Source organism: Protobothrops mucrosquamatus, unplaced genomic scaffold (assembly GCF_001527695.2).
Source record: "Protobothrops mucrosquamatus isolate PMUCROS unplaced genomic scaffold, P.Mucros_1.0 scaffold482, whole genome shotgun sequence".
In the NCBI taxonomy this organism is placed as follows: Eukaryota; Metazoa; Chordata; class Lepidosauria; order Squamata; family Viperidae; genus Protobothrops; species Protobothrops mucrosquamatus.
In genome coordinates, this window is record NW_015386802.1 from 507,952 (window position 1) to 522,260 (window position 14,309).

Below are 14,309 nucleotides of genomic sequence, written 5' to 3' on the forward strand. Positions count from 1 at the left end.
GTCGATCGACCCCAAATGGGGTCCTGACCCATAGGTTGAGAACCACTGTTCTACAAGAAGGGTGGAGCAGGATTTCCCTCATTCCTTACTTGCCATAATTCAGAGTAGAGCATTTGAGCCCGTTCCATTGCCGTACAATGTACTTGAAGAGATATGACAAAAAAGATCTGTATATGAATATCAAACCTGAATGGTAATTTCAAACTGGCCATTTAGGACTTTATACTGCAGTTCTTAACTGAAGAAACTGCAATTCTGAAGGGGACTGAGAAATTACAGTAATTGTCATGATCCTTATCTGTTGTTATCTCATTCCATGGGATAAGCTTTAGCTTAAATCTTGTTCGGTCTCTCTATAACACATTAGATTATTGATCCATCCTGAAATGTATACTGCCCCTCTCATCAAGCTCATTAACATGAACTTCTGAGGTGCTTGTCTATCATTATTACATTTCTATCTAAGCAATTTTTGAATTTAAATCAGTTCTAAAGAACCCCAGGGTTCCCTGAACACCGCTTGAAAATCACTGAATTAAAAGGAAACAAAAACAAAAATAAGATGAACAAGCATATACAGATAATATATTTGAATCCCTTACCATCTATTGGACTTAGAGAAAGCTTCAAATCATTTTTTGTAGATCCAGACACCAATCCAGATACTGGCCTCTGTAGAAACTGTGGTTTCATCTCAAAACTTCCTAGCTTTTCTTTGGACATTATTCCATCAAACTGATCATTGTGAAGAGGTTTAGCCCTATTGCCATAAGGAGAAGTTTCTTTAGTCCTGCTAACAGATGAACGTCCATCAAGGTTTTTGGCTGATAATTTCTGAGTGATATATGCATTAAGTGTCATCAATAGATCATTCCTGTCTAATTGTTCTTCAGGTTTTAGTTGAAATGTATCCATCTGTGATTTGCTGAAGGTCCTTGCAGGAATGTTTTCAATATACTTTGAATGGACAGGTACTGTATAGGTCATACCAGGAGTTTTTCCATTAGAATTCTGCATCATATAGTTGATCATGGTCCTTGGTGGAATATTGCCAACCTAACAGAAAAAAGGTAAATGGCATTAGAATTATTCTTATGTTAATCTATTATAATCAAGCAACATGATGATTATAAAATTCAACTTTGTAGGAATGCATATAGTTGATTCTTTTGTTTTGGGCAGAGAGAAAATAATCTATGTTATATTTATCAACTGATTCTTTTTCAATCTTTATATACAATATAAAAACATGCCTTATGGTTTGCTTATTTTGCACTAGGGCATAGGGATATTTTACCAACCTACTTTTCCTATATTTAAAGAGGGATTTATGAAGCCATTGAAACTAATATCTTAACTTTTCATCATTCTGGCTTCTGAGCATTCAGAATGATAGAAGCTTGATCTTAAGTTTAGTTAAAATTAAAATTCTCATGTTCTTTCTTAAAATGCAAAGAAAATTCCAAACCTATGAAAATGAAGCAGAAATATACTAAAAAGATGGAAAGAATATATCAGCAATCTATATGGTCACTGAAGGATCCTAGAGTTAAAGGTTATGGAAAATAACCAGAAATTCAGAAGGGAAGGAAGGAAAAAATCCACATTTATAAAAAAAATCTTATGAATTGTTATTAAGGTAATGGTAAAATGTAAACAGTATGAAGAAAAATCCATGTGGTCGCTAATGGTTAGCAATAATTTGATGGCACATGTCAGCCCTCCCAGGTAAAACAGGCAGGAAACAGACCAGATGAGCTAATTCTGCTTTCAGTCTGAAAGTACAAATCTTTCACCATTTCTTTTTTACAGCCTGATAAGTTAGGAAGTATCCTTTCTGAGTTTCTTTCTCTGCCCTTAGGCAGCTGCGGACCCCCAGCCCCTTATCTGATTGTTCCCTAGCCACCATATCTTCCCACCCTCCCAGTGTCTCCCAAGGTCATTCCCACATAACATTACATCATGTAATCAATCAATCAATCCAAATTTAAATAACTTAAAGACAAAACATCTTTGTTGTTTTCTAATGTATCTTTGAACATTATTTCAGTAATATAATTCACATCCAGAATGGTATAAAATATAGAAGAAATAAAGTGGGTTGAAACTAAATTAATGCTGGTTTGCAGAGGAACAGAGGGGGACAGAGGTCGACCCCAAGGCCCCTAACTTGTGGGGTCCCACAGGGGTCGGTCCTCTCTCCGCTTCTGTTCAATATTTATGTGAAGCCGCTGGGGGAGATCATTCGTGGCTTTGGGATGGATTTCCATCAGTACGCTGATGATACTCAGTTGTACATATCCACCCTGGGCCACCCCAATGATGCCCTTGACGTGATGACCCGATGTCTGGAGGCCGTGAGGGTCTGGATGGGGAGGAACAGACTCAGGCTCAACCCATCCAAGACCGAGTGGCTGTGGTTACCGGCACCTCGGCATAGTCAGCTGATTCCATCGCTGACTATAGGGGGCGAAACACTGGCTCCCTCGGATCGGGTACGCAACTTGGGTGTCCTCCTGGATCCACGGCTGACACTGGATGATCAGTTGGCGGCCGTGACCAGGGGGGCGTTTTATCAGGTTCGTCTGATTCACCAGTTGCGACCTTTTCTGGACCGAGACGCCCTACNTCGGCCAGACAGTGCCGGCTGGCGACCCCAAGGGGGAGGGCCTTCTCTGTGGGAGCTCCCACCCTCTGGAATGAACTGCCCCCAGAGATCAGGGTGATCCCTGATCTCCCTTCCTTCCGCCGCGCCCTTAAGACTTGGTTATTCCAGCTTGCAGGACTGGCCTAGGGTAATTTTTAGAGGGGTTTTAATTATATTTTAAATTAGACTATACTTAAATATTTCTTTTTAATTAATTTTAATCCTGTAATTGTCATTTGTGTATTTTTAATCGATTGTCAGCCGCCCTGAGTCCGCAAGGAGAAGGGCGGGATATAAATTTAATAATAATAATAATAATAATAATAATAATAATAATAATAATAATAATAATAATAATAATAATAATAATAATAATAATAATAATAATAATGATAATAATAATAATAATAATAACAACATAGAGAAATTGCATTTGTGAAGTTTATTTGCAGAAATGCAGATGCAAAACAGGACATCATTGCCCAATTCTGAATATCACCTTTCCCCCAATTGTTCCTGAAGAGGAAGAGATTATCTTCTTTCTTTTTTTTGAATGCAATGAAAGGAAAGGCAAATGGGAAGAGCTATTTCACGGAAACTTCTCTGTGATCAGAAGATCCTTTTCAGAAAGATTGTGGTTCTTTCAATATCACTTTTTCCATCATGGTGCCACTTTTCCATATGACAAGACAACCAAACCTAGGCAATCAGCTAAGGCAGAGTACTCTGTTCCTATGACACAAAACCTTATTGAACACAAAACATAGAATAACAGGGTTGGAAGGCATCTTGGAGGTCTTCTTGTTTGCAAAATATACAGTCTGGATCACTGAGTATGGATTTTAAACACGGAGAGAAAAGTCTGAACATTCTAAAATACAAGGGATTTTTTTTAAAAAAAAATCCCTGACATTCTTTTAGCAAACGAGTCTGTTGACAAGAACAAGACAGAAACCTCAAGCAGTCATATACAAATTGGGTGGAAGTGTCAATCGCATGCTAAGCTGGTATCAAGAGAACAGCTTGCCAGGTCACAATCCAGCAGTCTGAAATGCTATTCAAAAAATCCTAATTAAAAATATGATATAAACAATAGTAAAGCCTAGTTAGAAAATATCCTCACTTCTGGCAATCAGTCCAAAGTCACAGAGGTTGAAAATATGTATGCTCATATGTAACCTGCAGTTGCAGTATTAAATTTAAAACAATCATTGGCAAGTTACTGCCTGGACAGAGGCGTAGTATTATTCAGTATTCCTTGTCATTGTTGTAGGGAAAATTCACTATTTTGGCTGAGGAATTCTCGGAGTTGAAATCCACAATCATAAAAGGGGCAAGTTTGAAGACCCCTGACCTAGACCATATAGTGGTGCTTAAAAGTCTGTGAATCCCTTTGAATTTTCAATATTTTAATATGACCTAAATATGTTCTAAAACATGATCTGCTATGGAAAGAGGGATGACCAAATCAAATATAAATTGTTGGCCTAAAGCTTTATTTATTTATTATTAAATTTATTGGCACCCATCTTGCAGTTCAAGGTGAATCTGAGTGGCTTACAATGCAATAAAATATGCAAATATGAAGACAATTATAAATATAAAAAACAGATTAAAATTACAAAAAAAAAATCATGAAAAGCTTTATGTTTGGCAAAAAAAGAGCAAAGACTACATTCCAGCATAAAAATCTTAACTCATCTGTGAAACTGGTACAGGTAGTCCTAGACCAGGGGTAGACAACCCAAAACACTCAAAGAGCCACTTGGACCCGTTTCCCACCAAAAACAAAACACTGGGAGCCGCAAAACCCTTTTGACATCTAAAATGAAGATAACACTGCATATATCCTTTTTTACCTTTATGATAAAGGTATATATATCATAAAGGTAAAAAAGGATATATGCAGTGTTATCTTCATTTTAGATGTCAAAAGGGTCTCTCTGTCTCTCCCTCCCTCCCTCTCTCTCTTTCTGCCCTTGGTCTGCCAGTCCCCTTCCCCCTCTCTCTCCCTCTCTCGGATCTTCTGCTCACCTGGCAAGCTGGCTTCAAGCTGTTCTCCAACAAGCTCAGGGGTAGGCAACCTCAGCTCTTTTATGACTCATGGACTTCAACTCCCAGAATTCCTGAGTCAGCATAGCTGGGCTAGCTAGCTCTCTCCTGCCCTTCCTGCTTCCTGCTTCCTGCAGAGAAGCTTTTCAGCTTGTCGGAGAACACCGTGAGTCCACTGTCTTTTACACACACACACACACACACACACACACAGAGAGAGAGAGAGAGAGAGAGAGAGAGAGAGAAGCAGGGAAGTGCAAGTGCCTCTCTGTCTCTGTCTCTCTCTGCAAATGGCAGAGGAGGCTGGGAGCCACAGGGGAAGGCTCAAAGAGCCGCATGTGGCTCCGGAGCCGCAGGTTGCCAACCTGTGTCCTAGACTATGGTTGCTTAGCAACAGTCAAATTTACAACAAACACTCTCCATAGCTACTTATGACTTGATTTTGAAGTTCTAATAGCCTCCCACCCTGAGATCACCAGATCACATTTTGGGCAGTTGGCAACCAGCCTGCATTTATAGCCATTTGCAATGTCCCACAGTCACGTGGCTACAACTTATTACTTTTTTTGCCAGAAACTGGCCTTTACTTCTAGGTGTTTTCCAATAGGTACAATGGGTTTGCTTAACAAATGCAGCATTCACTTAGGGACTGTGACGCTAGTTTAACAAACGCTGCAAAAAGGACACAAAATTGGATGCAGTCACATGGTGACCTGCTTAATACATGATTTACAATGATAATTCTGGAATGAATTTCAGTCGTAAATCAAGGATTACCTTAGTGCAGTGATGGTGAACCTTTTACAGACCGAGTGCCCAAACTGCAACCCAAAACCCACTTATGCATCGTCGGGTGCCAGGTGGGTGTGGCCCATTGGCTGGGCGTGGCCAGTTGGCTGGGTGTGGCCCATTGGGTGGGCATGGCTGCGGTGGTAACAGCAGACTGGGTGGGACTAAAAAGTTCAATCAATCAATTCCAACTTTGCAAGATCTTTTTTTTTCCTGCAAGACGTTGAAATTGATTGATTGATTGAACCTTTTTTTTTGCACACGACGGCGGAGGCCTAAAGCGAAAAGGTTTTATAAAACCCAGATGAAGGCCTAGGATTGGGGCGACGGGGTGCGTGCCCACAGAGAGTGCTCTGAGTGCCGCCTCTGGCACCTGCGCCATAGGTTTACCACCACTGCCTTAGTACAATATCATGGTTTGGGCTTGGTTTTCTGCCTCTGACCAAGCAGCTTGCCATTATTGAGAGAACTATGAGTTCTGAATTATACCAGCAAATTTACAGGAAAATATCAGGATGTCTGTCCGTGAATTGAAGTTCAAGGAAAGTTGAAGCAAAATAACAACCCAAAACATGCCAGTCGTACAACCAAAAAATAGCTAAAGCATAAGAAAATTAATGTTTTGGAATGGCCAAGTCAAAGTCTTATTTTTAATCCTGTAGAAATGTTGTGGAGGGACTTGAAGTGGATAGTTCATGCAAGGAAACCCATCAACATCCCTGAGTTAAAGGTATTGGATAAGGAAGAATGGCCTCAAATTTCTCCAAGCCAATGTGCAGGAATGATCAACATTTATCAGAAACATATAGTTGCAGTTATTGCTACCTAAGGGGGCACACTATTTACTGAAAAGTGGTAAAAATCAGTATCACTTCCCATGGGATTCTATTGGTCAATAATTACCTCCAGCACAGATAGTCTCTGGGATAGTGTTGATTTCCATAAAGTAGCTGAAATAGGAGCTGAGCTTGTCCTGACTTTTGTCAGAAGTTTGACTGAATCCTGTATGTGTTTCAGAATATATTGTCAGTCTGGTTTTTGTTGCTGTTTTATTGCCTGGACAGTCCAAAATTATTTCATTGTAAGTTCAGCTCACTTCTGATAATGTTTAGATTTATAGGAATTCTGAAATTCTCTATGCTTGAAGATTATTTAAATAATTTGTCCTCAATGATTATCTAAAATAATTCTTGTGTATTCTGCAAGATTTTCCAACCTGAAAATTTAAGGGACTCAAAATATATCCTGACTTACATCATATTTGAAAAACTAGGTCCACTAGGTTCAACTGAACTGATTTATTGATAAAAGCCTACACACAGGAGTCTTCTCAACAAACAGTCAGCACCTGGTTAGAATTAAATAAGGTTCAATGGCAGTTAAGGATGGATTGGACTGAATTCTTTGTCACGACATAGGGATTCTAGGCTGATCCCTCATTTTAATCCTCCCCCCGGTTTTACCAGTCCTTCTCCTACAACATTCTGGTCAACTTCCCACATCTGTGGAATGGGAGATACATAGAACAATACTGAAAAAGTTATATTTGATTCAAAATTATATTAATAAGGGCAACAAAACTTTGATCTTTTCTGAACAAGATCATCAGGTTCAGATGCTTATAGCTGCTTGTGACTATTACACATAAGTAATTATATATTGGTAAATAATAATAATAATAATAATAATAATAATAATAATAATAATAATAATAATAATAAAAAAAAAAAAAAAAAAAAAAAAAAAAAAAACAAAAAAAAAAAAAAAAAAAAAAAAAAAAAAAAAAAAAAAAAAAAAATACAAAATACAAAGACCTACAAATAGAAATAGAAAGACTGTGGCAAAGGCAAGCAAGGGTAGTACCAATAGTAATAGGCGCCTTGGATGCAATCCCAAAACAACTGGAGCACCACTTGAACACCATTGGCATTGACAAATTCACCATTAGTCAATTGAAAAAGGCGGCCTTAATAGGAACTGCTTCCATCCTGTGACGATATCTGTAATACCATCAAACATCCACATCTGCCTATCCCAGGTCCTTGGTAAGGACTCGATAGGTAGACAAAAATGCCAAATCCAGTCTGAACATCTGGCTGACTGTGCGATGATCCTTAACAACAACAACAACAATAATAATAAAGTTGGAAGAGACCTTTGAGGTCATCTAGTCCAACCCCCTGCTCAGGCAGGAAACCCTATACCATTTCGGACAAATGGCTGTCCAGTCTCTTCTTTAAAACTTCCAGTGTTGGAGCATTCACCGCTTCTGGAGGCAGGTTGTTCCACTGGTTAATAGTTCTAACTGTCAGGAAGTTTCTCCTTAGCTGTAGGTTGCTTGTCTCCTTGATTAGTTTCCATCCGTTGCTTCTTGTCCTGCCTTCAGGCGCTTTGGAGAATAGCTTGACTCCCTCTTCTGTGTGGCAGCTCCTGAGATATTGGAACACTGCTATCGTGTCCTCCCTCGTCTTTCTCATTATTAAACTAGACATACCCAATTCCAGCAGCCGTTCCTTATGTGTTTTAGCCTCCAGTCCCCTGATCATCTTTGTTGCTCTTCTCTGTACTCTTTCTAGAGTCTCAACATCTTTTTTACATCGTGGTGACCAAAACTGGATGCAGTATTCTAAATGTGGCCTTACCAAGGCATTGTAAAGTGGTGTTAATACTTCACATGATCTTGATTCTATCCCTCTGTTAATGAAGCCTATGCAATATGAGAAACTCTTATGAAAAATAATATTATATTAAAATACTGCCAGATAACCTGGTACACATAAATAAACCTAAATGATAACTGCAGAAAAAAGAATAAATCATGTTTGTCAAAAGATGATTTAATCTTAAAATAATATTAAAGCTATATCATAGTTTCTTATTAAAAAGTATGCTGCAATTAATTTAATTGCATTTGTTGTATGGCAATGTGAATCATGCAAAATGTTAGTCGTGACTTAACCTAATCCAATAATTTGTTCTAATAGGAAATAACTGTAATTATCTTAGTTTGGAAGCAACCCACTTTTCTATTCTAAATCCATGATATGTTTTGATAGTTTATAATATAGCAATTACTGAATGTCCCTTTCAATTCCACGATGGAAGAAATGATTGAATATGCTTTGAGCAGATGGAGTTAATATTCACTCAGGTTTTCCTACTAATATTTCTAAACTTCCTGTTAAGTTGAACTATCACTTGAATGAGGATAAATTTTATTTTTTCACATATTCCAAAATATACTTTTGTTGACCCACCATGAATTATGTAAATGACCTAGATAATATTCCACATGAACAAAAAGAACAGAACATTATCTTGAAATATAAAGTCAGATTGACTATGACATACCACCCGCTAACTTTAGATAAGCAAGTGACCCATCAGAAAGAAAATGTCAAAGAGGTGCACATTATTTCATTCCTTTCAAACTGGTGAATATTAGACTATTCACATTTAAGTGGCTAAAATGGTTTCTCAGATGTCATCAACAAAAATGATGGTGCACTACATGAAAAAGTAAGTACTAGAAGTAATTTAATTATCTAGAGAGTACATAAGGCACTCAAGAAAATTCACAACCATTTAAAATGTCACTAGTTAAAATCATAAGCAAACTTTACTTGATAGGAAAGATAAACAAGTCAACTGAATATTATTTTTTATTCAGTTTTCTGTAGTATTTTTATGAAAAAACTTGGTTTGCCACCTATCATCACAAGAGACTGTGATACTATACATTAAAGGCTCAAAAAGTGACTTCTGATTCATAAGATGATGTTGTCAGCCTTACCAGGTAGACCAGACAGGAAACATGATCAGATAGGCTAAATCTACTTTATTGCAAAGTTACAGTAACAAAATCTTGGAAGTACAAACCTCCTGCCATTGCCTTTACAGTCTGAAAAATCAGGGAGGATCCTTTCTAAGTCTCTTGCTCCACCCATTGTCCAGTCATGATTATGCACTCTCTTAGTTGACCATTCCATAAGCAGCATCTCTTCACCCTATTTCCCTAGGACTTTCCCATATACCATTATAGATGAATATTAAAACAATGAATGGCTTATAATATTATTTAAGTTTGTCTATTTACATAATGTTCCTTGAAGAATTTGACAAACAAAATACTAACGTTATCGTGTTACTATTTAAAAAAAATGTGCTACAGGCTTATGTGAGAAGCCATCTATTTTTTGAAAAAGGATAAAAAAAAGTTTCTCAGATGTCATCAACAAAAATGATGGTCCACTACATGAAAAAGTAACTACTAGAAGTAATTTAATTATCTTTACCCTAATTATGGATTTAAAATTGCATTTGGAAAGCGATATTGAGTATTCATTTTAAATGAGAAAATAATTTTTGAGACTATGTCCAGAACTAATGAAATTTTGTTTGGATTCTATAATTGAGGGTTAGAAAGTGCCCAGCTTAGCTCCACCTTTTGAGAAGGGCTTGTCAAAGAGAGTAAAATTAATTGGATTTCATCAAAGAAATATCCAATGAGATTAAATCTTGACTTCTTGTTCTGCATAATTTTGCCTTTGCATATTTCATACTGGCAAAGTTTAGCAGCTTGTAAGCATTTTTCTTTCTTAAATATTAGAAGAAATATTATATCAATATATAAAACTTTCAATATACTATGTAAAAGCTTAATGGATATCATGCCGATTTGAGAACTAGTTTGGTGTAAAGCAGACATGTCAAACTCACAACGTCATGTGACGTCACGCAACATATCGGAGCTTTTTCCCCATTGCCGGCAATGGGATGGGTGCGATTTCCTGGTGTCATGTCCGGCCCGCAGGTCGGCAGTTTGACATCCCTGGTGTAAAGGTTAAGTTGCTGGCTTAGAAACCAGGAACCTATGCGTTCTTGGCCTCAAGAAACAAGACATTTCTTGTTTATTGATCTTAAGACTAAAATGCTTCGTTGGAGATTGTAATCAGAAGTCACATACAGTAAACAGATCTGTTTATCACATGCTCTAGATAGGTATATCCTTAAATAGTCATTCATGCTAGTTTGCATGATCTCTGGCAGATAATAATAATAATAATAATAATAATAATAATAATAATAATAATAATAATAATAATAATAATAATAATAATAATAATAATAATAATAATAATAATAATAGTAGTAATAATAAAAAAGTTGGAAGGGACCTTGGAGGTCATCTAATCCAACCCCCTGCTCAGGCAGGAAACTCTATACCATTTCAGACAAATGGCTGTCCAGTCTCTTCTTAAAAACTTCCAGTGTTGGAGCATTCACCACTTCTGGAGGCAGGTTGTTCCACTGGTTAATTGTTCTAACTATCAGGAAGTTTCTCCTTAGTTCTAGGTTGCTTCTCTCCTTGATTAGTTTCCATCCGTTGCTTCTTGTCCTGCCTTCAGGAGCCTTGGAGAATAACTTGACTCCCTCTTCTTTGTGGGAGCCCCTGAGATATTGGAACACTGCTATCATGTCCCCCCTCGTCCTTCTCTTCATTAAACTAGACATACCCAATTCCAGCAGCCTTTCCTTATATGCTTTAGCCTCCAGTCCCCTAATCATCTTTGTTGCTGGTTTTGTTAGCAATTTTCTCCTCTTATTGCTGAAGAACTTGCATATTTCTCAGGCAGAAGCAGGAAGAAAACAGCCATGTGTCTAAAATAAAATATAAAAATCAAATAAAATAATATAAAAATGAGGGTTTGGATCATGAAGCAGCAGAACTGATTGAAATCCTGCCTGATTGCAGGCAATCATAGGAGGGTGATTAGTCAAATAAATTTTTAAAATGTTAGTGTTCATCAGTGTGAAGAATTTGAGCCTTAGAGAGTGCAGAGATTGTATCTTTGTCTTTTTTGTTAGTTTATTGATCAGTAAAATTGCCTTCCACTAAACACTGGAGTAGAAATTTTATAAATAATTTAATAGTGATAAATTAGAAGAATAATCACTACTTTGAAACTTTGGACCAACACCCCCCCCCCCGAATAGTTAAATGCTCTCATGCCTTCAGCCTTCAATACTTTTTATAACCTATTTTTGAGAAGATTAAGAAAAATACTTCGAATTCCCTTTTGTAGTTATGGGAATGGGTTGCTATTGGGCATTCTGATGGGAGGGGCTGTGGAAATATGCTAAGATACAGCATATCTGTAGAGGGAGGCTCAGTCAATTTCACTGTATACATATTATACTTTGATAAAGGATTTATTATTATTATTATTACTATTATTATTATTATTATTATTATTATTATTATTATTATTATTATTATTATTATTATTATTTGTTTGTTTTTTCTAAAGTAGCAGTCCCCAGCCCTAATGGTTTGGCAGTCCAGCAGGGGGGAAGAGGGGAACCAGCCGGCCTGGGTATGCACTCATGAGGACCGGTTCCAAATAGGCCACAGCCCAGTTGTGGGCTGCGGCCCAGAATTTGGGAACCCCTGCTCTAAAACACTGTCAACAGCTGTGCTGAATAAAAATTTAAGGGGAATAAAGGAAGTTGAAGTCCCAAATGTATGATCCAGAATCAGTTTGTGGAAAACTGGTATGTAATATTTCCCAGACAAAGACCGATGAGAATGAAGAGGACAGAACTCGATGATGCCACAGCGAAGTATTTTAACAAACACAAAACTGCATGTAAAGTTTTGATGTTTTAATACCTTGCTGATCTGATTCACAATTAGTACATTTCGTTATCAAAAACTATTCAGAATATATATGATCTAATCATAAGATTATTCATACTACATAAATCTTTATTTTACACCCTCCCCAAGTGCTGTTATATTACAGAAATGTATCAACTGCAGGTTCATGGCATATATTCCATTTCCTTGGCTACATTAGAAAATGTTGGGGTTTTTTGAATATCATCCATAAAATCATTTAAATGATTTTTTATTCTCTTTTACTTATCTCTTGCCAACTTCAGAAACAAGGGTAACATTAAGCAACCAACAGCCCTAAGAGTAATTGCTGTTAATATATCATGAAACCACCAATGATTTACAAGAGAAGATAGTTCATCATGCTAAGACTCTTACATAACCTTTTTTCCCTCTGTGATATACACTGAAGCTTTGAAATAATTCTAAAAGCTACTTCAGAGGAACTGCATAATGAAGGCTGCTAATTAACACCTTCTAGTTAAAGGCACCATACAGAATACAGATGATAAACCAAAAGAAGGGGGGGAAGGATCCAAGACTCTTTTTTGATGAAACCTTGTAATGATTTTACCTTTGAAGCCTGATTGTACAATTGCTACATAATGGGATAGATTACAGGCTGATTACCAAATGGGGAACAATCTGTTTTGCTGTAAATGCAGTTAAAGTAGAAGGCATCTACCAATCATTTGTTTTATCACATAGATTGCCTTTTAAATAAATAGTCCATCTTTTGGTAAATTCACATTTGTCTGCTTATATCAAACACTGAACTATATGTGTGTATATAAATCACAAGAAATTAAATCCTATAGATTTTATTTTGTTTATATCCTGACTCTTATTTTTACCAATAACTCAAGGTAGTGAACATATCCAACACACCTCTCTCCTCCTATGTTCCCCACAACAACAATCCTGGGAGTGGGCTGGGCTGAGAAAGAATGACTGGACCAAGGTCACCCAAGGGACTTCATCTATAAGGTGGGAGCCACAGCAGCTACCCCCTGCACTCTTCTGCTGCAGATGCCGCGGCTCCACTTGCCTGGCAGGGCAGGGGCACACTCGTGCACGGGGACACACATGGGGCTGCTGCCTCACTTTCCATGCTGTGCTGTGCCTGGGCTGGGCATGGAGCCTCCACGCCGCTTCTTCCCCTGTGGACATTGGGAGTGCCCACCCTGCCTACCCCTCATCCTGGGGCAGCTGCCACCGGGCTGCCCCAGGACGTCCCGCGCTCCCCAGCCCGTCACTGGCCAGCCAGGCATGCCGAGCTCGGGCCTTGGGCAGATGGAGGCCAGAGGGGAGCAAGAGCCATGGTATTCTTCAAAGACCAGAGGGCAGGACAAGAAACAATGGATGGAAACTGACCAAAGAGAGAAGCAACCTAGAACTAATGAGAAACTTCCTGAAAATGAGGACAATTAACCAGTGGAACACTTGCCGTCAGAAATCGTGGATGCTCCATCACTGAAGATTTTTAAGAAGAGACTAGACATTCACCTGTCTCAGATGGTGCTTGAGCATGGGGCTGGACTAGAAAACCTCCAAGACCTTCCAGCTCTATTCTATTCTAAAGCACCTTTGGGGCACCACCAGATATTTTTGCTTTTCTGAAATTTATGATAAATGGTACCACATGGCCATAAACATTTATTTAAACTGAAAGAGAAGAATTATTTATTTGAACCTTCTGCTGAGCAGGTGATAATAACCTATGTCAGAGATTGGTTAAGCTTGGGGGTTTTTTTTAGCTGGGAAAGGAAAGAAAATGCAAATTTCTATCATTATCACCTTTCAAGATCTTACTCCTAATTTTGCCAGGTGGAATAAAAACATTTTAAAGAAGGCATTACAGCTGCATATTATCTGGGGAATCACTGCATATTAATTAGGTAGCACTTTTAATCAATATCTTAAATTAATGCTTAACAGTTATCATACTTAGTGTTTCATATCACTTTGCCTTAAAAACACGTCATAAATCTCCTGTGGACTAAAATAAGGTATTGCCCTGTTTTCATAATATAAATGATAAGTATTATATTGCTTACATAAATATTAGATAATATCAAATGCACCATTATATTATCATCAGCATCCAGGGGCAAACTAGGAAGATAACAAAACCAGTTGAAC

General features: G+C 37.7%; 1 protein-coding gene across 1 annotated transcript in view; it reads right to left on the reverse strand.

Moving 5' to 3' along the window:
* PTPRN2 (protein tyrosine phosphatase receptor type N2) overlaps nucleotides 1-14,309 on the reverse strand; it is a 519,027-nt gene that overhangs the window by 496,134 nt on the left and 8,584 nt on the right. Inside the window, exon 3 of the mRNA XM_029284276.1 lies at nucleotides 603-1,056. Within this exon, the coding sequence (XP_029140109.1) occupies nucleotides 603-1,056 (454 nt within the window). The remainder of the gene's footprint in view (nucleotides 1-602; nucleotides 1,057-14,309) is intronic.